This window comes from Pleurodeles waltl, chromosome 8 (genome assembly GCF_031143425.1).
Source record: "Pleurodeles waltl isolate 20211129_DDA chromosome 8, aPleWal1.hap1.20221129, whole genome shotgun sequence".
NCBI classification, from domain to species: Eukaryota; Metazoa; Chordata; class Amphibia; order Caudata; family Salamandridae; genus Pleurodeles; species Pleurodeles waltl.
Window position 1 is genome coordinate 1158386594 of NC_090447.1, and position 23034 is coordinate 1158409627.

The 23034-nt window shown below is 40.7% G+C and overlaps 1 protein-coding gene and 1 long non-coding RNA gene across 3 annotated transcripts in view; both read left to right on the top strand.

Annotated features, from left to right (window-relative positions):
* Positions 1-23034, top strand: part of ESD (esterase D) — a 108558-nt gene that overhangs the window by 14872 nt on the left and 70652 nt on the right. For both annotated transcript variants that reach the window (XM_069205388.1, XM_069205387.1), the window contains exon 3: positions 18268-18356. In XM_069205388.1, the coding sequence (XP_069061489.1) occupies positions 18268-18356 (89 nt within the window). The remainder of the gene's footprint in view (positions 1-18267; positions 18357-23034) is intronic.
* On the top strand, positions 539-10951 carry LOC138250469 (uncharacterized). Its single transcript, XR_011194968.1, has 2 exons — positions 539-698; positions 9916-10951. It is a non-coding gene; the product is annotated as an uncharacterized lncRNA (long non-coding RNA).

The following is a 23034-nucleotide window of genomic DNA, read 5'->3' on the forward strand; positions in this document are numbered from 1 at the left end:
CTATGAGTGGTGAAATGGCTTCAAAAACATTCAGTGTGGGTACTCTTTTGGAAGACATCCTGAATGCAGCAGACTGGTCTTTGAGCTCAAATCTTCAAGCAGTTTTATTTTAAACCGGTTTTGAATATAGCCTCTCTGGTGGTAGACAAGTTTGAACCAGCATAACCCTTATTTCCGGTCCTGACATAAAATGTCAAATTTTCTAGCATTCATAATGGAAAGTTTGAAGTCTATTAAGGACACGTAGGCGGGGATTATTCCCACCCAAGGTTTCTGCTGATATGTTTTTTTACCCTTCCTGGGCGTGACTTTCAGGTTATGAGATTTCTTGGATTATGGAAGAAGATCATTGTGAGGTATAAGTATCTTTCTATTTGTTTTCCCATCGCTGGCCACAATTTTTGGTTTGGGAATACTTTACTCAGATACTGTGGTTACATGAGATTGAACATTTCATTATTTATTTATCTTGATGTTGGTTGGCTTTTCAGATTTGAAAAGGTTTTTTTCTCAGTATGTCATTTTTTTTCTTCAGATTCTAACGCTGATTTCCTCCCCCCAATTAGAGGTTCTTCAAGAATTGTCCTATGTTGCGGAAATGAAAGAGGAGTAGCGGGAAGAACAACTCAATATGAGGGACTGAATGGGACTGGATTGGTTGGAAATTGTAGTTCTTTCCCCTGAGAATCATGAGAAATGTAGGTTTGGTCTTTGATTGTTAAAGTCTGCTGGAGTGCAAATAAAATGGAAAGATCAGCATAATCCTCTCCTCTGTGTCCTTAATAGAATTTAGACTCTCTGTTATGAATGCTAGGAAATTTTACATTCTGCACATTAATAATGCACAATGCACTAAAAGATATAGGCACAAACACTCTCCACAACCTTTCCTTACAGACACTTGGGTTATCCCTGTTCAGCCTCTCCCAAAAGGCAACTCTACAACACACTAGCCTCCAACACAAGGCTTAAAATTATCATATAAGGAGGTCAAACGACTTGATTTGCAACAGATTGTAACCTCTAGGGAACTATGTTTATTTGCTTTTGGATATGCAGTGGAGCAGTATTTGGAAAATAAGGCTTGCCAAGAACTGCATAGCTGTTACCTTCTTCTCTTCTTCAAATACATATAAATACATATTTAAGTCCTGAGGGGAATAAAATCCCGCACAGTGATCACACTAGCTAAAATCACCAGTTTTCCTGTTAGAATTATATAAAGGCCATAATACAGGCTTTAAGAAGTCTTTTGTCCTCACAGCTGGGACAGCATGCTGCAAAGTTTTCTCATCACCATTTTCTGGACATCATTTGTCTCTACAACCAAGTCCCAATAACTGGACAAATAGTAGACGGATAACTACTAGAGGAGCTTAACGTATTCTCCCTAAAACATTGTAGGCTGGAGTGTTGTTTCCTGGAAGGGACAAATACTTACTCTGCAGATGCCTGTATTATGGAATACACTAATACAACACCTCAAGAAATTATGTTGCATGGCGGTTTCAGTGTATCACTTTTGTAAAGTGTCTGGCAGAAGGTGCATATCCATGTCATCTTTGTCAAAGATGTTGCTTGAGTCTGCTTCACTGATATTTGTTAATTTAATAACATTACAGGAAGAAATGTGGCATCAAAATGTCCATTGCATGCAAATAGTTATTAGAAAGTACGTACTTGGGGGAGGTTATTGATCTAAGTTATACAGTAATTTTTTATACTTCTTATATCAACGGTCTAAGTTAATGTATTGAACGTTTTGCACATGTTAAATGGAAAGTAGGCATTCCCAGGCTGACCCAAGAAGTCACTTGCTGTGAAAGGATGCTGATTAGGCAACTTTAGAGGGCCCAGTAACTGAGAGAATCGTCAAATGCCAGAAGAAGCAGAAGAAAAGTGTTGTCCTTGAATTTAAATGAAGAGAGAGCAGGACAAAGACAGGCGTGGACATAGGGAAGATCATGAAAACATGGTCTGTCTCCTGACTGATGCAAGAGAACAGAGCAGGTGAACCAGCGCAAGTTAACAATGAAACTCAGAAGGGCTAACCCGGTGGATAATAATTGTCTCTGAGGAAAATCTATTTGGCGATGAGGTGAAGTTCTTCAAACAATGATTTCCAACCCTATAAATTATCCATGATCAGACTGATTAAAGGTCCTGGGGTGACCACCAACTTGCTATTAATTATGTAGTTGTCACTGTCATTATCCTAGGAAATATTAATTGACCCATTTTCTGAGACTGAAGTATTTTGAGTCAAGTGAAGGGTGAGGGGAGTTTAGAAGCTGAGGGATGAGGGAAACATAGAAGATGAGACTTACAGAGGATTAAAGGTGTGGCCCACTGGTCTTCCTGGGATGATGAAAGTGAGTGGTGGTGGGTAGATTCAGGGGACAGGAGGGTTGGCTTTGAAAGAATGAGGAGGGTGATGGAAGTGGTAAAGAAAGGGCTCAAGGAAGACAAAACGATAATTGACGGTGTGACAGAAGGGTGGGCAGTGGATTATAGCCTTGTTCAAATGAGGATGGTAGCCAAGAGATCACCTGGCAATAGGATGGCTCCATTAATAATATAGTATATTGACTTCCACACCCTTGAGAAGGATTCAATATTTTGATACCATTGTATTTCCATTATGCGAAGAAGTTAATTATTGGCGTTTTTCAATTATTAAACATATTGTAGTCCTTTTTTAAGCCTGTGGAGTGATTTATCATTTTCAAAAGACGGAGAATTTAGATTTCAGAAAAAGCAGACTCCATGGGCTTATATGAAATTTTTAACACCAGGAACAAACCTTCATGAGACCTAATACACGAAAAGCCTATCAATGAGGTTTACCCCAATTTTTTAACGCATTATCACCCCCCACAGTTGAGTCTCTGTTTTTAATCAAATTTCTTAAATAATGATTTCATTGTTTGATTTATATTTTTAGCTTGTTTTATTACCTCTTTAGACTAGAAGCTTCACATGAATGAAGTGAGACGGAACGCATCTTCTTTATGTTTATAACCAATAAATGGCTAAAAAATGGGAAATTGTGTAAATAGGAATAAGGAATTTCCATTACGTTTACCAGTTCATGAATCATATTAATAGCTGTAATCTATATATTTTATAATCCAAGGTAAATCAATCTTAATCTACTTCAGTTGTCACCCTCCCATTTACAACACTGTATTCAGACACTTGTGGTCTGTGTTCACAGTCACATGCAACATTTAGCTATAATAAATAAGCGCCTCATTCTTTCATCAAACAGACTATGAAAATACCATTTGTAGAAGTTAGAAATAATGTGTAGGTTGGACTTTGGCAAAGTGTGATTCCTTTCACAGCTGTAACATAGACATAGTATACAATGTTTTCACCTAGTGCATCCATAAAGATTTTTCCTTTGGTGTTCAACCCCTTTGCTACCAGGCCTTTCCCCTCAGGTGCCTGGCCTTTTTTTGGCTATTTGGGGCAGTTCGCGCTTAGGCCCTCATAACGTTTGTCCACATAAGCTACCCATGTCAAATTTGCATCCTTTTTCCAACATCCTGGGGATTCCAGAGGTAGCCAGAGTTTGTGGGTTCCCCTGGAGGAGACCAAGAAATTAGTCAAAATACAGCGAAAATCTTGTTTTAAAAAAAAGAAAATGGGGAACAAAGGGCTGCAGAAGAAGGCTTGTGTTTTTCCCCCTGAAAATGGCATCAACAAACGGTTTGTGGTGCCAAAATCACCATCTTCCCAGCTTTCGGGAACAGGCAGACTTGAATCAGAAAACCACATTTTTCAACACAATTTTGCCTTTTTACTGGGACATACCCTATTTTTACTATATTTTATGCTTTCGGCCTCCTTCCAGTTAGTGACCGAAATGGGTGTGAAACCAGTGCTAGATCCCAGATGCTAAACATTTCTGAAAAGTAGTAGACAAAATTCAGAATTCAGCAAGGGGTCATTTGTGTAGATCCTACAAGGTTTTTCTACAGAAAATAACAGTTGAAATAAAAAATAAAAAAACCTGAAATTGAGGTGAAAAAAACAGCCATTTTTTTCCACGTTTTACTCTGTAACTTTTTCCTGCCATGTCAGATTTTCAATAGCAATATACCGTTAAGTCTGCTGGACTCTTTTGGTTGCGGGGATAAATAGGTCTTTTAGGTTCATCAAGAACCCTAGGTACCCAGATCCAATAAATGAACCTCTCATTGCAATGGGTTTTCATTGTATACCGGGTATGCAGCAATTCATTTGGTGAAATATAAAGAGTGAAAAACAGGTATCAAGGAAACCTTTGTATTTCCAAAATGGGCATTAGATAAGATGTTGAGAAGCAGTGGTTATTTGCATGTCTCTGAATGCCAGGGTCCCCATACTAGCATGTGAATTACAGGGCATTTCTCAAACGTCTTTTTACACGTTTAACGTTAAACGTCTTACATTTGGATGGAAAAAAGGTAGAGAAAGACAAGAGGCAATAACACTTGTTCTATTCTGTGTTCCCCCAGGTCCCCTGATAAAACTGGTACCTCACTTGTGTGGGTAGGGCTAATACCCACGAGAGGAAACGCAACATGGACACATCACAAGTGCCTTGCTGTGGATTTTGGCCTCTAGCTCATCCGGCACCTAGGAAAACCTACCAAACCTATGCATTTATGAAAACTAGACACCTAAGAGAATTCAGAATGGGGTGCCTTGTGGGGCTCTCACCAGGTTCTGTTATCCAGAATCCTTTGCAAATCTCAAAATTTGGCCCAAAAAACCCACTTGTTCCTCACATTTCAGTGATGGAAAGTTCTGGAATCTAAGAGGAGCCACAAATTTCCTTCCACCCAGCATTCCCCCAAGTCTCCCGATACAAATGGTACCTCACTTGTGTGTGGGTAGGCCTAGTGCCCGCGACAGGAAATGCACCAAAACACAACCTGGGCACATTACGTTTTCCTAAATAAAACTGACCTGTTTTGTGCAAAGTGCCTAGCTGTGGATTTTGGCCTCTAGCTCAGCCGGCACCTGGGAAAACCTACCAAACCTGGACTTTTCTAAAAACTAGATACCTAAGGGAATTCAGAATGGGGTGACTTGTGTGGCTCTCACCAGGTTCTGTTACCCAGAATCCTTTGCAAACATCAACTTTTGGCAAAAAAAAGCACTTTTTCATCCAATTTCGGTGATAAAAAGTTCTGGAATCCAAGAGGAGCCACACATTTCCTTCCACCCAGCACTCCCCCAAGTTTCCCGATAAAAATGGTACCTCACTTGTGTGGGTAGGCCTAGTGCCTGCAAAAGGAAATGCCTCAAAACACTATGTGTGTCAGAGTCACCAGATCTTCGGGGTCTGCGCACGTTCCCAACACGTCCACCACTGAACAGCTCCAAGACTCTGATAGATAAATCACAGAGGCTTAGTGAGTTCAAGAGGGGATTAGGAAGGGAACAGCTGGGAAGGAGACCTGTAGTAAGAAAAAGGTTAAAACACACAATATGAAAATTACATCTCATGAAATCAATACTAGACTATGACTCTAAGCCTAGTCATTCTGAAAACATGAACAACCTAAGAATTAGGCTTAAAATGACAAAGTTTCAAGATGGCCGGATACCTCTAAGGGAATCAATTTCAAATTCAAATACTTTCCCTTACATGAGAATCAGGAAAAACATTCTGAATAAATTCTAAACCAGTCATATGAATCCTTTTTTGAGAATGCATACTAGAACCATGCAATATTGCATCTAGAAACTCTGGCCTTCTGTGTTCTCTTGAAATGTTTCAACACGAATTGCGCACATTGCAGATTTTCATATATATAGTAAACACCATAAAAGGATTGTGCACCATGAATAACACAATATGGATTCAGGAAACAAATCACGCAACTTGTCAACTAGAATATTACCTAATAAATGTCTTAGAATAATGGCATATAATGAACAACATGAATTAAGCTCGAAGAGAGAATCATGCGTCTTGCCGATTCGAGTGCCACCATGTAAAATGTCAAGAAATAGTAGCACGCAATGAATATCAAGGTTAAATCGCAATTAAACGAATCGTGCGTCTTGCCGATTCACAAGCCACCATACAAATGTCAAGAAATGGTAGCGCGCAATGAATAACAAAGTCAAATCATCATGAAACGAATCGCGCCTCTTGCCGATTAGTAAGCCACCATGTAAATGTCAAGAAATGGTAGCGCGCCAAGTAATCTGTTAATCATTAAAGAATTAGGCCAAGAATATGAAAGTTCTCGATAACGGCGTTGGGAGGTCAGCCCAACCACCGTCTTACCGCCCAGAACAAGGATCACCAATGAAGAATGAGGGGCAGAGGCCTGGAAGATCAAATAGGCCACCGGGACCTCTGAATAGTGAGCACTTGGAGCTGGGCTGGCTCCCTTTTATAGAGTCTTGGACCAGCCCACAACCACACCCAGGCATGCTGCAGGGAAAGTCTCTGGAAGGCCCTGGAAAGGGACCACACCCTAACACACTCTGAAAGCCTGCAGCAATACATTGCAAATGAACAGTATTTGTAAACACATTAAAAATAAGTCTTCAGGATTAAACTCTGCAATTCAAAAGGTTAAACAACAAATTATCAGCATAATGCATAAATTACGTTGTTTTGAGAGTGCTGGGTTTTTGCATTCTAGTCTCCAATAGAGCACGCACTGCCCTGGTTTTGATATGTGGACACATCAAAATTAACAAATACAAAACAACCTCTTTTTTTGGGTGGGGAGAGGCGGTTACCTGCGTTTTTGGTCCAGGGCTCAGCAGCCATATAGGGAAACCTACCAAACCCAAACATTTCTGAAAACTAGACACCCGAGGGAGTCCAGGGAGGTGTGACTTGCGTGGATCCCCAAGTGTTTTCTTACCCAGAATCCTCAGCAAACCTCAAATTTAGGTAAAACAAATCACATTTTTCTCACATTTCTGTGTTGGATCACTGCACTGGGACAAATTTCCTACCACCAAACGTTCCCCTCAGTCTCCCAGTAAAAATGATACCTCACTTGGTGTAGGTGGGCCAAGTGCCTGTGACAGGGAAGAGCCAAAAACTTGTTGAAATTGAGGGGCAACCAAAGTGGGTCCAAAAGGGCAGTTTGGGAAAAAAAAACACTTTTAGGGTGACAAGTGGGGCAGAATTTAAATCGGTATAGATGCAACAATACTGGGTGGTTGGAAATTTGTGGATTCCTGCAGATTCCGGAAGGTTCCATCACAAAAATGTGGGAAAAATATGTGATTTCCAGCAAAGTTGGAGATTTGCAGGGCATTGTGGGTAAGAAAAGGGTGCAGGTGCATGTGAAGTAAGTCACCTTGGACTCACCCAGATGTTTAGGTTTCAGATGTGTCTAGGTCTAGTAGGTTTTTCAAGACCGGAGCGTCCAAAAAGTGCAGCCCTTCCCATTCCAAGTGGGATGATTTTGAGAGTTAGCCAAGCTCTCATGGCCCAAATGTAAAACCAAAACCCAAAATAATCAAATGTCATCTTGCTTGCTGTGGGATAAGATGCTTTAGTGTGCGGGGGAAGAGCTGAAAGACTGTAACCCCCTTCAGTTGGGGTGGGGACATAACTATGCCCATACTGGTTGGTAGCCACCACCCCACTATTTTTTTTTTTTTTTTCAATTCCCTGGCATCTAGTAGGCTTTCTCCTAACCCCCCTCCCCCCTAAAAGGAGTGTATTGGGGGCAAAAGCCCCATCTGAACAACCTTTTCCACATTTATTTGGGGTGGGGTTATGGGGAGGAAAAAAAAATCTTCCCTAGTCTCTGGTGGGCTTTCTGCCCCCCTTAAGGGCAGATGGGCCTTCCAAAAATAGGCCGATCTCCCCAAAGGGGGGGCCGATATGGCCAACAGTAATGTGCCCCCATGGGGAGCGATCCTTGCCCAAAGGTGCCTCCCCAAACAAAAGACACACATACACACCAATCCCTGGTGCCTAAGTGGTTTCTGCCCCCCCCCCCCACCCCAGGGAGCAGATCGGCCTACTAGAAATAGTCTTCAACCACCATCCCCAAAGGGGAGTGACTTTTGCCTAAGAGGTCGCTCCCCTTGCGTGAAATCGGCGCAAAACAAAATCCTACATGCCTAGTGGCATCTGCCCCCCCACCCCCCCTTTCGGAAAGATTGGCCTAATAAACATAGGCCGATCTGCTCCCAAGGGGGGGAAGAAATGGACAAAAAAAAATGTGCCCCCCTGGGGAGTGACTTTGCCTAAGGGGTTGCTCCCCATTTGTGTAAAAATAAAAAATAAAACAGGTGCCTAGTGGCTTCTGCCGGGGCAGATCGGCCTAATTAAAATAGGCCAATCTGCACCCAATGGGGGGCAGAAATGGCCTAATGAATGCAACCTTTGCTCAAGGGGTCGCTCCACTTCATTCCTAATGTAAAAAGAAAATTCCCTGGCGCCTAGTGGCTTCTGCCCCCAGAAAGGGGGGGCAGAAATGGCCTAATAAAAAATTGCCACCCCCAGGGGAGCAACATTTGCTCAAGGGGTTGCTCCTCTTAATTCCTAATGTAAAAAAGAAAAATTTCCCTGGCGTCGTAGTGGCTTCTAAAAAATTGCCTCCCCCAGGGGAGCAACCTTTGCTCATGGGGTTGCTCCTCTTCATTCCTAACGTAAAAAAGAAAAATTTCCCTGGCGACTAGTGGCTTTTGCCCTCCATGAGGGCAGAGCGGCCTAATTAAAATAGGCCGATCTGCCCCCCAAGAGGTGCAGAAAAGGACTAATATATTGTCCACCTGGGTAGTGGCCCTTGCCTAAGGAGCCGCTCCCCTTATGCATAAATCAAAAAATAAAATAAACAAAACATCCCTGGTATCTAGCGGGCAGCAGAAATGCTCAAAAGATTCATGAAAGCAAAGGAAAGTCCTTTCCTTTCATGTCTCTGTGCTGCCCCCAGCCCCAGGATCAGAAGAGAAATGCAAAGCGTTTGTCTCCGATCACGCTGGAAACCATGCTTCCAGTGCGGTGCGGTGCGGGCGGCCTCGGATGAGGTCAGCATGCAATCACGTGCGGACGTCATCAGACATCACTTGGAGGGGGGGGGGGCGATTTCCCCTTCCATCCCTGCCCATGGGAGTGGGGTGGGAGGCTCAGAGCCAGTCTCGGGACGTAACGGTTACGTCCTTGGGACCACACATCCAAGGACGCAACCATTACGTTGTGGTGGAAAAAGGAGTTAAGATATAGTGTGTGTGTACACTGAGAAACAACTGTTTCACTAAATACTCTTAAAAAACCTCTGACGTAAGCTGTATATAGCAACTTCCAAGATTACTTACATTACTCATAAAATGTCAGTATTGCTTAGTAGACTCACATTTGACACACCATTGTAACGTGGAACAAGAAAGGGTTGGACAATGATCTACTGCAGTGTCATGCACTGTTATTTGGTCCTAGGACAATATAACCTGTAGATGCCTCTCAGTTTAACAGTGCAGCACATTATAAACAATATAGTCCATGAATTATTGTGCATTGTTACATTGTTTACATACATACAAAATGCACAGTGAGTTTTGTTCTTAATGTTACACTCTAAATCATAAAGAGTACAAAGTATGCAAACCTTGGAATGGTCCTAGTACATGGACATAGACAGTATGAGTATTCATGTTTGTGTATCACTGTCTTGCCTCCAGCACTTGCTGTGTCATGCACAGTGATACAATGTGTAGCAAAGACATGTCCAGGTTTTCCCCTGTGCATGCAATCACATTCCATTACATAGTCTGTTGGTGGAATCCCCTGTAGAGTTATCATGCAGGCATGCTGAGGCTAACACAAGTTGTTTAAGGGTAAGCAATATAGCATCTTGACATTTAGTGTTTCATTAGCCTTTGTGTTAAATATAGGAAGGCTACTGACCTGTCACTTTCTTGTTATCCCAAAAGGTACTGGTAGAGCAGAGGAATCTGACTCCCCACTGGCCTGGCAGAAGAGACTGTCAGGCCATAGATGGCTAGATACATCTGAGGAAGAGGAAGTGGACAATGGGGACCTCTTGCCACCTAAAAGGCAGAGATTATCAACTTCCCCAGAAGGCCCACGGACTGGCAGTGAGACAGATGATGTTGAAAATTATACACACTCCTCTTTGGACCAGTCAACAAGAGAGGAGCAGCTGCTGCAAAATCTGGAGTCACTTGGAGAGGCTAACGCATCTGCTTCCTCACCTACCACCTCTATTGCCCTTCCTTCATGTTCCAACTCCCTGTTTTCCACTAAAGTCAGAGAGCCGGAGTCTGTTTGCTTCTCCCCTGGAACCTCCTTACCTGCTCCTGTCCTTGCTAGTTTTGAGGAACTCAGCAGGAAATTGCATTGTGTGTGTGATGGACAGGAAGCTATAATCAAAGCCTTAGCTGATCACAGTAACTCAGTGAGAGAGTGCTTTGACCGGATCAGTAATCAGCTTGCTGCCCAGCACAATGAAATAATGTCCCTGCTGTCCTCATGCACTGCAGCATTGTCCTCGCTCCAATCCGGTCACACTTCCCCGACACTTGGTGTTATCAATGCCACCTCTTCAGCCACCCTTCAACCTCAGGTAGAGGTGCCGGACCCGAGAACCTCGGTTGCTTTACCAGCGACAGGTGTGAGGCAGGTTACAACAGTCACTGCTCGTGAGGATGGTGAACAACTTGAGGACAATGGAAGCATGACTCCAGATGGACTTGTACCAGAAGACTAAGGCCCTGCTGTGCTTTTTTTTTTTTTTTTTTTTGTTCATTATTTTCAAGTTGTCTTTACTTCTAAGCAAGTATGTTACCATCTCCTTCCAGACTATTTCTATTTTCTGGGTGTAACTAAGCCCAGTATTTCTTTTTATTTCCAGATCATGCATTTTTCCCCTCCATATTTGATTGCCCCTTTATTTAAAATGTATCCATTGTGCTCGATTTGAAAATAAACAGTCATTACACATGTCAACATTTGCACCTGTCCTTTCCTTAATGCCAATGTTTTTGGGGTGAATGGTTAGTAACATGTTTGAGATGTACCTATTTCAGTTTTACCATGATGCATTCTCTGTAATACGTGACAACAGATGAATTGCTATGAATCGACTCAATGTCAAATGATGAGTGATGTATTTCAGGTGCAAAATAGTGATTATCACAGTTTTCTTAGGAAGCTGGCTGTGATGATTACAGAATGTGAGACTTATTGCGGTGAGCAGGGTTTGAGTGAGGAGGTTAAATGAGGAGATATGAAATTTGCATAACTGTGGTTGTAAATTATAGTGTGCTCACTGATTTAGTAACTGACAGCCTTGGCACTAACCCTAGTGCGGGATTGCATAGGAGGGACCTGCTTCTCCTGATGTTTTAACTTTTGTGGCTGTAACAGCTGAGCTGGACACTTGATATATTGTGGTGGAAGAGTGTGGGGGAAAGGCAGGTGGTACCTCTTGCTGCATGTTGCATTCTGTTAGCAGAAGAATCCCGACATGTTGCATTAGCTCCATGTGTTGACGTTGCTCCATCAGGGTTCAGTGAGCATACAGTCGACTATGGCTCTCCCATACTTACAGCGGGTCTCAGACTTTTTCCCTATTTTAAAAATGGCACACATCTACTGACTCCTGCTTGCAGAAGAAGTCCTGCTTCCAGGGTGCTTCTCCCCTAGCAAATACACTGCAAATGCCCTGGGTATAGTGGGTTGGTAAGGGCTTGCTACAGGCTCGGGTATTCAGCCTTAGATGCAAGTCTCTCGAACAATCCTGTCCAGGGGAGCCCTCTAGAGATGAACAGACAAGGAGAGGGTGCACATTTACAGGTGCCTCCCATGGAGGAGTGGGTGGAAGCAAGAGCTGTGTCCTGGGCTTTTGGGTACAGAAAGTGCCTGCCCTGTGGTCCCTGGATATAATTTTGTCTGATGCCAAGCTCCTCATCGTCTAGGATGTGGTAAAACAGCAGTCTGTCATGACAAAAAGCATGATAATTGACATGTGAACAGGAAGTGGAGTAAGATGAAGGTGAGGAAAGACAGAGGAGAGGCCCGTGTTCGTGAAATGATTATACCTACCTTGTATTACTGCATAGGTCATTGATTAACTAGTGTGCATGCAACAACCTTTAAACATATTCTAGATGGAAGAGGCATACAGTTTAGAATGTTGCAGTACTAAAACTGCAAGGAAATAACACTGAACTCAGCAGATAATGACTGTAATTTAGGGGAGGCTCACTCAGAGAACAAGAAGTTGACCAGTTGAGAGATAAGATATGGTGAATGGGAAGTTGGTGGCACAAGTGAGGCTGACACATAGTGGGCATGATTAAATAAGCAGAGAGCAAGATGGAATACACACAGATGGGGAGGTAGTATGAGGGTGTTCAAAGTGGACATGCGGCAGAGTGGAAGAACTCAACAGTTCACAGTATGTTCTTAGGTGTAGACAGGCCTCACATAATTTGTGAATAAACAGTGGTCCACAGCTATTGCTCCAGAGAGATGTGCCAAGTTAGAGTTGTGCCATATGGTATATGGCCTTAGTGCCACATCCTTTGTGCTGGCAGATTTTACCACCTGCACTCTGCCATGTAATTAAACAACGTTGCAGATGTAGGTGGCAAATGTAACCACGGGGTGGCAAGAAGAAGCACGAGTTGTGGGGGTGAAGTAGCATTCCCTGTAAGGAAAAATAATCTGGGCATGGGGGAGTGTTATGGGTACCCTATGAAAGGAGAGTGGACCTCCCACCAGAATCTTGTTATTCTTCTTCACAGACTTCTTATCCATTCATTCCCATTTTTAGTTAATTCAAAGTTTTCTGCACCCATCCATAGATCAACAACAAAGTTCAGTCACACAGTAACCCAAAATATCTGCCACCTATTGGTGAGATTTATCTTCTTTCTGAGGCCTTTTTACATAACCTTACAAGCACATGCATGTGTGGGCTACTCCTCATACCCAGCTTTATTTTTTTTTTTTTTTTTTTTTTTGTAAATGTACAGAATTACACATTTTTCTCTGGATATTGTTTTTGTGGTGCACACAAGTTTCTGGTGTGTGTGTAAAGATATATATAAATCATATTTCTTAATTGGTTGTAGCCCCTGGTCAGGAGAACAAGCATTGATAAATGCATAGGTTTTGCCTATGTAATTTATAAGCTGTGTTTTGAAAGTTGTAGCTTGGTGAGAAGTTGTGCAATAGAAGTCACTGAAACTTTGTGAAAGTGGTACAGCTTGTTTATTGTGAAAGGCAAAACCTAAAAAAAAAAAAAAAGGGGAAAAAAAAGAGTCCCTTATAAGGGGATGAAAACAGTACTCGGACCTCGGGACACCAAGAGAAACACATGAGTGGAACAACAGGGCATTGTATGCTACAGCCAATAGAAATGGAGGAAAAGTAAGTGGCAAACACATGAACCAATGAAAAGCAAGAGGGCGCAATGTAAGCCTCTTTTAACATTTATATTGAATACAATAGATTTCACAAGCACTTCGCAGGCAAAACTTAAAAAAGGCACTCCAGGGTCGCAGAATCAGCAGAGTTTGTTAAAGCAGCTTATGTGTGTTGCCGAACCTTTGAAGCCAGTGAAGTGCCCCATTTCCCATTAATACAAATACCCAAGGTGCATAGGCATGAAGTAAAGATTCTACATCTGCATCTGCATGTCATTCCCATGTCATTTCCATGTAATATTGGTCAAAAAGCAACTGATTTCATTTGCATGTACAGTCAAACTTTTTGGTTACTAGTTTGGAACAAAATTATGAATTTCTGCGATGTTCACGTTCCTTATTTAGTAGAATTCATTTTCTGTCGTCGTTTACGTTCTTTCATTTCACATAACCATGTCATGGGTCAGTTTGTAGACCTCCTTAATGCTTTTGCTTTCCAAAATATTACTTTTAATTGGAAAACTACTAAGGCTATTACTTTTGCTAAATGGTGGAATATGGTTCATCTTAATCATAGGTTGGGTGGAGCCATTTGAACATCAGTCCAGTTTGGTATTGCGAGGTGTGTTATGGATGCCTTTATCTTCCTTTCTTTCCAAACATGCATATAGACCTTCTGGTATAGATGTTTTTCATCCTCCTTGAATTGTTTTTCTTTTACTTACAGTAATCCTTTGTAAACATATGTCATACCCAAGTGTTTAGTTATATTATAGTTATTCTGTCATACAGTTTTTCTTGGATGTCGTTACTTTTTCTTCTCTCTCTCCTGTTTTACTTCTACTATCTATTTCCCTTCTTTCTCTTTCTTTTTTTTCCTTTTCTAAACATTCTAAAAATATGCATTTTTTAAATCTTAATTACAACCTTATGGGATGATGTACTAAGTTTAACATGACACACAATCTTTATAATAGCATATTAATGCATTTTGCTATTAATTTAATCCTTATTAGGGAATTATGATTATTTTATCTGTACACTTATGGTTGTAATTTCTTATTTGTTTAAACAACTAAAAACTGCAATTGACAAAGAAAAATATCCTGTAAAGTGCGTATAATATGTCTAATTATGCAGAAACTATTACTAATTCCCCAATAAAAGAAAGTGATGTCGGTTCACAGAGCTATTTACAGCATTTCATAATTGAGTAATATATTTACGTGACCACAATACAATAATAATCATTTGTCAATGTATTGTAAACCGTAAATTCTAAATCAACCATGGGCTGCTGGGTATCATAACACAAAATTATTCAAACCCAAACACTGTCACCCATGTGTGTTTACTTGACATAAGTCAATCAATCAATCAATCAAACAAATTTCTTAAGCGCACTACTCACCTGGTAGGGTCTCAAGGCGCTGGGGGGGTGGTTACTGCTCGAAAAGCCATGTTTTGAGGTGCTTTCTCAAAACGTGGCTGTAATGTTTAAAGTGTGTACAGGGTTAAAAGAAAATTGTACAAAAGGATCTCTGCCGTTATAGTTATTTCAAGTAACTACAACTTTCACCCCTATCATGCACAGTGTTGTTGACAGTGGTGTCAGTTGAGTTTTTATCAGGTTTCAATGATGTCACAGAACTTGTAATGAGTTTTGTAATACGTGAGGTCAAAAGCAGTGCATGGAGAGGGTGCAAGTTATAATTACTTGAAATTACTGTAGCTGTTGAACGTTCATGTTGTTTTTTAGTTTAAAATGTTATGTTTAAACTGACATTTTCGCCTAAATATAGTGTCATTTTAAACTTTGTGTTTTTCAGTGAATGTAAGTTTTAAAAAAATTTTTTTTTAATGCAAAGTAAGATATTATTACCATGCCTAACTATAATTTCACTTTAAAAATGTGTGTTGCTGGTCTTCTCTGACTAACCAAGTCAGCAATCTGCCTGAGAAGTCGCCTTTAGCATGAAATGTTGTAAGTTGGTGTTTGTAATCATGTTGGTTCAGTTTCGCGTCTGCTTCCCTGTACTTCCTGCTCATGTGTCGGAGTCACTCAATCCCCTCTGCATTAGCAGCTACCTCCCTTTCCAGTGGGCGTAGGTCCCATTCTAGGGCCATCAATTCAGTGTGTAGTGTCCCATGTGGTGTCCATACAGTGACCCTGCATGACCACCTTGTGGACATCCTATTCGGTCACCCTAGAAGGAATGGAACCCTTATTGTGTTTGAAGTATTGTGCAATACATGTCGAGCGGTTCTCTTGAAACTGGAGATTGAGTAAGGCCTCGGGCTCTAGGTGGGAGTATTGGGCGTGGCCTGCCCCATTTGGAGCACTTCCAGAGCGTGCATTGGTTTGAAAGCATGCACTCCTAATCTTTCAGTGTATAGTACTGAGGCCAGTTGTGTGTGGATGTCATGGACTGAGGAATAAAACGAATATTACCTGGTCAGTCGAATGGCTCATGCCCCCCCACATGCCAGGTACGAGAGGGTCTCTGAGTAATAATGGAGTGAGGGTGTCTAAAATTCTATCTGACTTCAGTTAGGAGCCTACAGTCCTATTATCGATAGTGGAGTCCCATCCAAGTGACCCTCTGCGATCATGCATCTGCCCCCAGCATCAGTGATGTACCTATCCACCACATAGGGAACCCCTGGAGCAATCCATATGAGTACCCCACAGGCATATGCTGATGAGGTTGTGCAATATACCTGAGCCCACCATTTTGTGCGTACTTTGTGGCGTTCCATAGCAGTGACATGGGATTCCACACTAGAAATATGTTTAAATTATTTTATTTTCCTGACCTAGTGCATATGATTTGTAAATTTGTAACTATAAAAATGAAAAGAAATAATGCCAATGAAAGTGATGATTTAATAAACAAAATATTAAAAAGAATTACAACTTTGTAACATTTCCTTGCATGGAGAAGATGGAATCAAACCTTTTGATCTTCAGCCCTTCCCTTCTTGCCCCTAGCTAATCTATCTTAGCACCCAGAGCAGCCTGTATAAGTTTCTAAGGTGGTCGCTCATCTGTATTCCTTAGCTTGAGCAACAAACCTAGTGGTCCTAATTAAGACGGTTGTTCTGTCTCTGTGCTTTGGAAGTTCTTGAGTCACTAGCCAGCATATAAAGCCGGACTGGCTGCGAAGAGCCTATCGGTGGCCTTCACAAAAGATGTTTACTACTCTGCTTTTCATGCATTGAATCTCTGCGGAACCGAAGTCTTTCCTCTCTGCCTAATACTTGTCTGTAGCCAGCTTGAATACACAATGTATTAGAAATACACCTTCACTCCAATAAGAATAATTCAAGGGAAGGGATAGAAAATAAATGTCCATTTTCCTTTTCACACAGATGCAAAAGTCCCCTATGGTGTCTAAGAAAATCTAAAAACTTCAGACAGGAGTTTTCATTTGGCAAGACGTTTTTCTGTGCACTGTAATGTATGAAGATGTACAGTACTTAAACTCCAACGGGACACCAGAGCTCTGAGTGTCGATTGCCATTATGATTAGATGGGAGGGGTGATAATATGCGCTGCGTCATATATTCAGACAGTAGGTTGAATTACTTCGGGAAATTTTGGGAGTCTGTTCAAAGGGCTGGAGTGAAGTGCTGCAAGAATTCTTCCCCTGCAGGTGATTCCAAGAAGCAGCGTACTGGGGAGAGTGTCTTGGTGGATAGGTTGACCTGTGGAATGTAGACATTGAGCCCGTCCTTAAAAGGCCTTTTCTGTAACATAAATGTGAATTGTGCTTTGAATGGAAATTACTTCTGGTTTTGACCTACAGTTGTGGTGTCTTCTTGCTAGGGTGATGAACCTTGACAGTCCTGTTGGGAATTTGCTGCAATTGACTGAGCTGTGAATGTGCTGCATGCCACTTGTCACATGTTTCCTATTGTGGTGCTGGCAATGGTAGCCAGATGTTATTTTGAGCAGAGCCCTTGATTATGGTGATGTTATTTGAAAAGAATGCTTCATTATGGTTACCATGAGGTAGTATGGGGGATGTTTTATGTTTGTGTGCCTCCACTGTTATATCAAATATGTTTGAGATCTGTCAAACTGCACTGATATCAATTGGGGCTAATGTCCACTTATTCTGAGAGTTTTGAAGCTGAAATCCTGGGTGACTGCCATTCTTTTACCCTTTACATGTCCATAATGGATATTTTCTGTGATCAGCCATCCTGCTGCGTTTCAAATATTCCCTGAGCTTCTGCGTGCTGTTTGCAGTGACTTAATCCCAGTTTATGGTCTGAAACCTCTCCCAGCCGGTTGATTGGGGGAGAGTTGCATAATGGCCATTAAAAAACATCTTCGTGAACCAGCCATCTCCAATCACCTGGCTGGGAGAGGTTTACCAAGACTGAAAAACTATGGAACAATGGTGGGATGATAGGTGAGCAAATAAATGGAAGAGCTTTGGGAATATTGAGAAAAGCGCATGTGGGCAGCCCAGGTTCAAAGTCTTTATATATTTCTAGAGCATATAATGTGTTTGATGTGCAGAGGTGAAGGACGGCGAAAGAGTTAAGAATGCAAAAGTGCGCCTGAATTGCATTGAACAGAGTTGTTCATGTATTGGGTTTGTTCCAGTTGCCTGTTTTGTGTTCTATATCTTTTCCCTCGCCCAAGAACAATTGTAAGCAAAAAGATAATGCCTGGCTGTAGCAAGTTTATTTATATCAGACCTTATGTTATGACCATGCAGTAGAATGCATACCGACCCCCTCTTTCATTGCTTAGTTAATTTTCAAACTATGCATTTGTTTTTTAATTACTATAATATTTTTCAACTGTGCAATATATGTTGGTGTATTTATGAGCCATGAAGAAGTCTGTATAATTGGCTGCTTGTTTTACTGCAGCACTGAACTCAAATGCAAAATGAAATTTGGAATCTATCTGCCTCCGAAAGCTGAGAGCTCAAGGTGTCCAGTGTTCTACTGGCTTTCAGGTGGGTGCTGTCATTTGCATTGTTTTTAAACTTGTGCTTTTTTTTGTGACCAGCAAACATTTTCACTGTATGTAAGTCCAGTGTCTCCTAAGATGAAGTGCAGACCGTTTAGTGTATATCTTTTGGAGTATAATTAAAGCTGCTACAGTATGAGAAGCCACCCCCCTCCTACCAACTGCTGTCAATACTGCAACCCAGATCAGATGCCTCTCCATAGGCTCTTTCAGCTAGGAGAACAGGCAATGCTTTTGGCTGTTAGCAAAATTAAAGATGGGTTGCAGTACTCCACGTTAGACTGCAGTGAATTCCAGAATTGTCCAGACAGTGCTGACTCAATGGTGCTAATCCGTACAGAAAATTTCAGGAAGCATCTCTGAAGCAAATAAAGTTGGTCACTGCAAGTGCATTGCTGTCACTAAATTGCCTTAATGTCCTATTGTAGAATGTACAAAAGTCTATAGGACCCTGAAGTGCAGATGATCTTCTCAGTGTTAAAGCTCTTCAATTGATACCACAAATAGAACAATGATGGAAGACCTACATTTAAGCATGCCGTTCTCCATAACAGCTGAACAGACTGATGTAAATATAGACGTGTACAGGTATATAGATGCAAGGTGACACATGAGAGATTTTTTTTCAATATTCACAAACCAATAATATCTGTATGAGCTAGCCTGTCATAGGATATTGTACTGAAGTATATAGCGGCAAGATGTAGAAGTGAGAAATGTTAACAATACACTCATTCATATTTTCATAATGTTGGCCGTGAATGATTTGATTTTCACTGTCCAAGTGTAGTTGTGGGTGACACAAGCTATTCTGCAAGTGGACTTGAAAAAGTTTGGTTTGGTGCCACAGCTGAATTCATTACATAATGATATCTCCTGATGGCAATTCCATCTTCTGAGTTGGAGGTAAGTTCTTTTGGCTTACAGTATTGGTACTGCAGACATATATCAGGAAAGAGCTGAGTTGTTAGATTGACTCCTCTTCCTACAAAGATGTAAGTAGGCCTTGAGATTACAGGGGGTTACAGGCCTGTTCACAAGTGAATGCTTTGTTGACGTCTTAGCTGCACAAAACTACAGGAAGTAGGCCCATGTCATATTGCAAAGAATTGTATTTTAAGTTCTGCTGGGACATGTGGCTTCTTAGTAGAATGACTTTTCTTTAATTTCAAGGAGTTCCAATTTATATAGGATGCTATCTATCTTATACATATTTACCCAAAAGTGTCATTGGGATTAAAATGCTTGAAAAGTAAATCCCGCAGAACTTTTCTCAGGTAATTTTGCTGTAAGAGGAGATGTTTGGTTTGAGCAGAAATATTTTAGCATTGAATAGATATTTCTTCAGTGTCCTAGCCAGTGTTCTCCTTAAGGGTGCAGAACAGTCATTTACAGAGGTTTATGTTGGAAAGAGAGATAAATAAAGAGGACCATTGCTGTACATCTACGGAGGAGACTCCTGAAAATTGACCTCCAGGGATTTTGAGGACTGCATCCACTGTGTGAAGCATAGTCACCTGCAAGAAATCTTTTTCTTCTAACAATTATGGTGTGGAGATGAGATGTTGAAATCAAGGAATACTGATAACCTTTGTGGTATTCCTCATCAATTGGAAGGCATGAATCTAGAGCGACATGGCCAGATGTGCAGAGTAAAGAAATCTTGTGTATATTGAGTTTCTTTCTTGGGGGTACACCTAAAGGTTTTTCCCCAAATTAACAGTGTAACTTTGGACCTCTTCTCCAAGTTGCTGAAAATTTCCACCAGGCCGTTTTTTCTCAATATTCTTTCTATAATGTTCTGTTTACAGCTGGAACTTGAAATGTCCTCTGCTCCAGGCGGGCATGTAGGTTATCCGAAATAAATTAGGTACAGTTTGACTGAAGCCTGGAATATTCTTTATGTATCTTCTCTCTTTGAAACTATATTTAAAGCACAAATGTTAAATCAATAAAAGAATACAATGTTATTAGTTTATATGCAGATGTGCAACACTACACTGGACCACTTCAGTTTGATACATGCATCTTTTCCATTTGTCTCTAGAACCTTCCCCATCTTACTTCTCCATCTCTGTGTATTTTGCTGAAAGCCAATTCGCAAGGCTCATCCTGCATAGCCCATCCAGCAAAAAAAATAAAAGGGTGAATTTGATTAGTGAAACTTTGACTCCAGTTAGATAAGCCTTCAATTCTAGTCTGCTGATAGGATTGATAGAGTTTAGATGTCCAATCTGATATCAGCTTTCATCACTATCTGTTGCCAAATGAAATGGTTTCTTCAGTGTGATGTACACAAGCAACAATATACTGTCCCCACAGTCCCTTTGTCAACATCTAATTATAGGAAGCAAATTATTGCAGCCTTTAAAATCTGTCAGCATTCAAAAGCTCTGTAAATGGTTTGAAAGTTATATTTTTATCCATCACCAGAGCAACAGCAGTTTGTAACTTCAATGTTTTTTTGTTTTGTTTTTTTCAAAATTCTCTCCTGGAAAAAAATTGATCCAAGTGACCATAACAACTTCTGACTGGTCTCCTTTCCCTCTCAACACATTCCATTCAGGCTTCAAATTGGGTTATTGCACAGCAACTGCAATTGTGGAAGTAATTGACAACTCATTTTGCATCCTTGACTCTGGAAAGTCTTGTTTACTTCTTCTCCTTGATCTTTCAGCTGCCTTTGAGTCAGTCAACCACAATAACAAAAGGAGCATCCAGAGGGATCTTATGGGCATTGAGGGAGTAGTTCTGAACAGTTTTGCCACCTAACTAATTAAACATTTTCAAGTATTGAAAAATGAGAGCTACTTGCAACCCCCACCCTACAACACCCTACAACAAGAGATTTCACAAGTCTTTATCCTCTCTCATCCCTATTTGAACTTTATTTCAAACTCGTGTGAGTTCCTTAGTAGCTCTAGGATTTTCTTCCTCCTGTATGCAGACAATACCCATATTTACCTGAAGGTCTATTCCCCAGACAACATATTTTTCTCTCTGACATCCTAGAAAAAATCCAGTCCTGTATGTTCAATCACCATCCTAAACTTAACCCTGCAAAAAAACAAATTCCGTCTGATATCTCCCAAGAAACACAACCTTCCTGTACACGAGTGGGTGGAATCCCTCTCTATCCCGGATAGCAAACTTGTCATTGTAGAGAATGCTAAGTCTCTTGCCTTTATCATCGATAATTGGCTGACCTGGCCAAGAGCGCTTGATTCCAACCAAGTTATCTCTGGGGCATCAAGTAGTTCATCCCAGAACAGGTTCATCCCAGAACAGGGCTTATAATCAATTGTTCGAGTGTTGGTATTCTCCAGACTTGATTATTGTAACTCGCTCCTCTCCAGCTTCCCCAAACCCCATTTAGCACTTCTCAGAGCAATTCTACATGCAGCAGCTCATTTTGCTGCTAGACACAAGAAGTTTGACCCATCACGCCTGTCTTCCTTACTCTCCAATAACTCCCAATAGAGAGCAGAGCTCAATTTAAAACTGCCTGCATTTCACACAAAGCCCTATTCACCTCTTCTTCTTAATTAGCAAGTAAATTAAAAATCTCAGTTGCATAACCAGGCTTGAGAAATGTAGGCTACCCCTGGAACCTCCCACCATCTAACAATAACACTAAATGAACTGGTAGTTGTCTGCAAGCACAAGAAGAATATGGAACTCCCTTTCTCCGAGAGACTGTGCAACTCCCTATCTTGCTGACTTCATCAAGATCTCAAGATCCTTCTTTTCGAAAGACACTTTGGGTAAGCCTATGATCTCCCAAAGACTCCTGGCGTTGATCTTTTGTTTTTTTCTCTCTCCTTGTTTTTTTTTGCAAATGACTGTAATTGCTGATTGTGTAGATCTTGACCTCTTGGACAGCTCTCTAATGCTTTCGGGCCTCATTCATGCTATAGCAAAATGCAAAAATAAATAATGAAAAAAAATGCCCATTTATTTGAGGAAAATATTAATTTAACGCCCATTTATTTGAGGAAAATATTAATTTATATGTGTGTGTGTGTGTGTATATATATATATATATATATATATATATATATATATATATATATAGCTACAAAAAATACTCGAAATATGATCTCAATCAGCCCAAAGGGGTGGTGCGAGAACCGGCACGAGCAAGCCGGTAATTAATTAAACAAAAGGAAAAAGAATATAATACTCGCACACTCGGATTTCAGGAACAAAAAAGATCAGTTTAATCTACACACAACGCGTTTCGACTGACACAGCAGCCTTGGTCACATGATAAACATCACCACTAAAATACCATTTAAATACCCTGTTAACATAGACATAGAAATAGGACATTTAAAATGTGCAACCAATAAAAACACACACTACTTAGCAGATGTTATCATAATAATACTCTTAGTACTTAGATCAGTTCATGCCCCTATTTAATACCAAATATAATTCAGATATAATTATTAAATTACAAATCATTTCCCCCAATATTATTAATAAAATTAATAAATTAATATTATCAGTTTTTTTTTAAAATTCATTGTTGAATTTAAAAGGGAAAATAACCAAATTAAATAGCAGTGTTCTATCTATTAAAATTCATATTTCTTTGTTCTAAATCCTAATGACTGTAAAATTACTTATCATTTAAAAAAATTTTTTTTAGAGAGATGGTA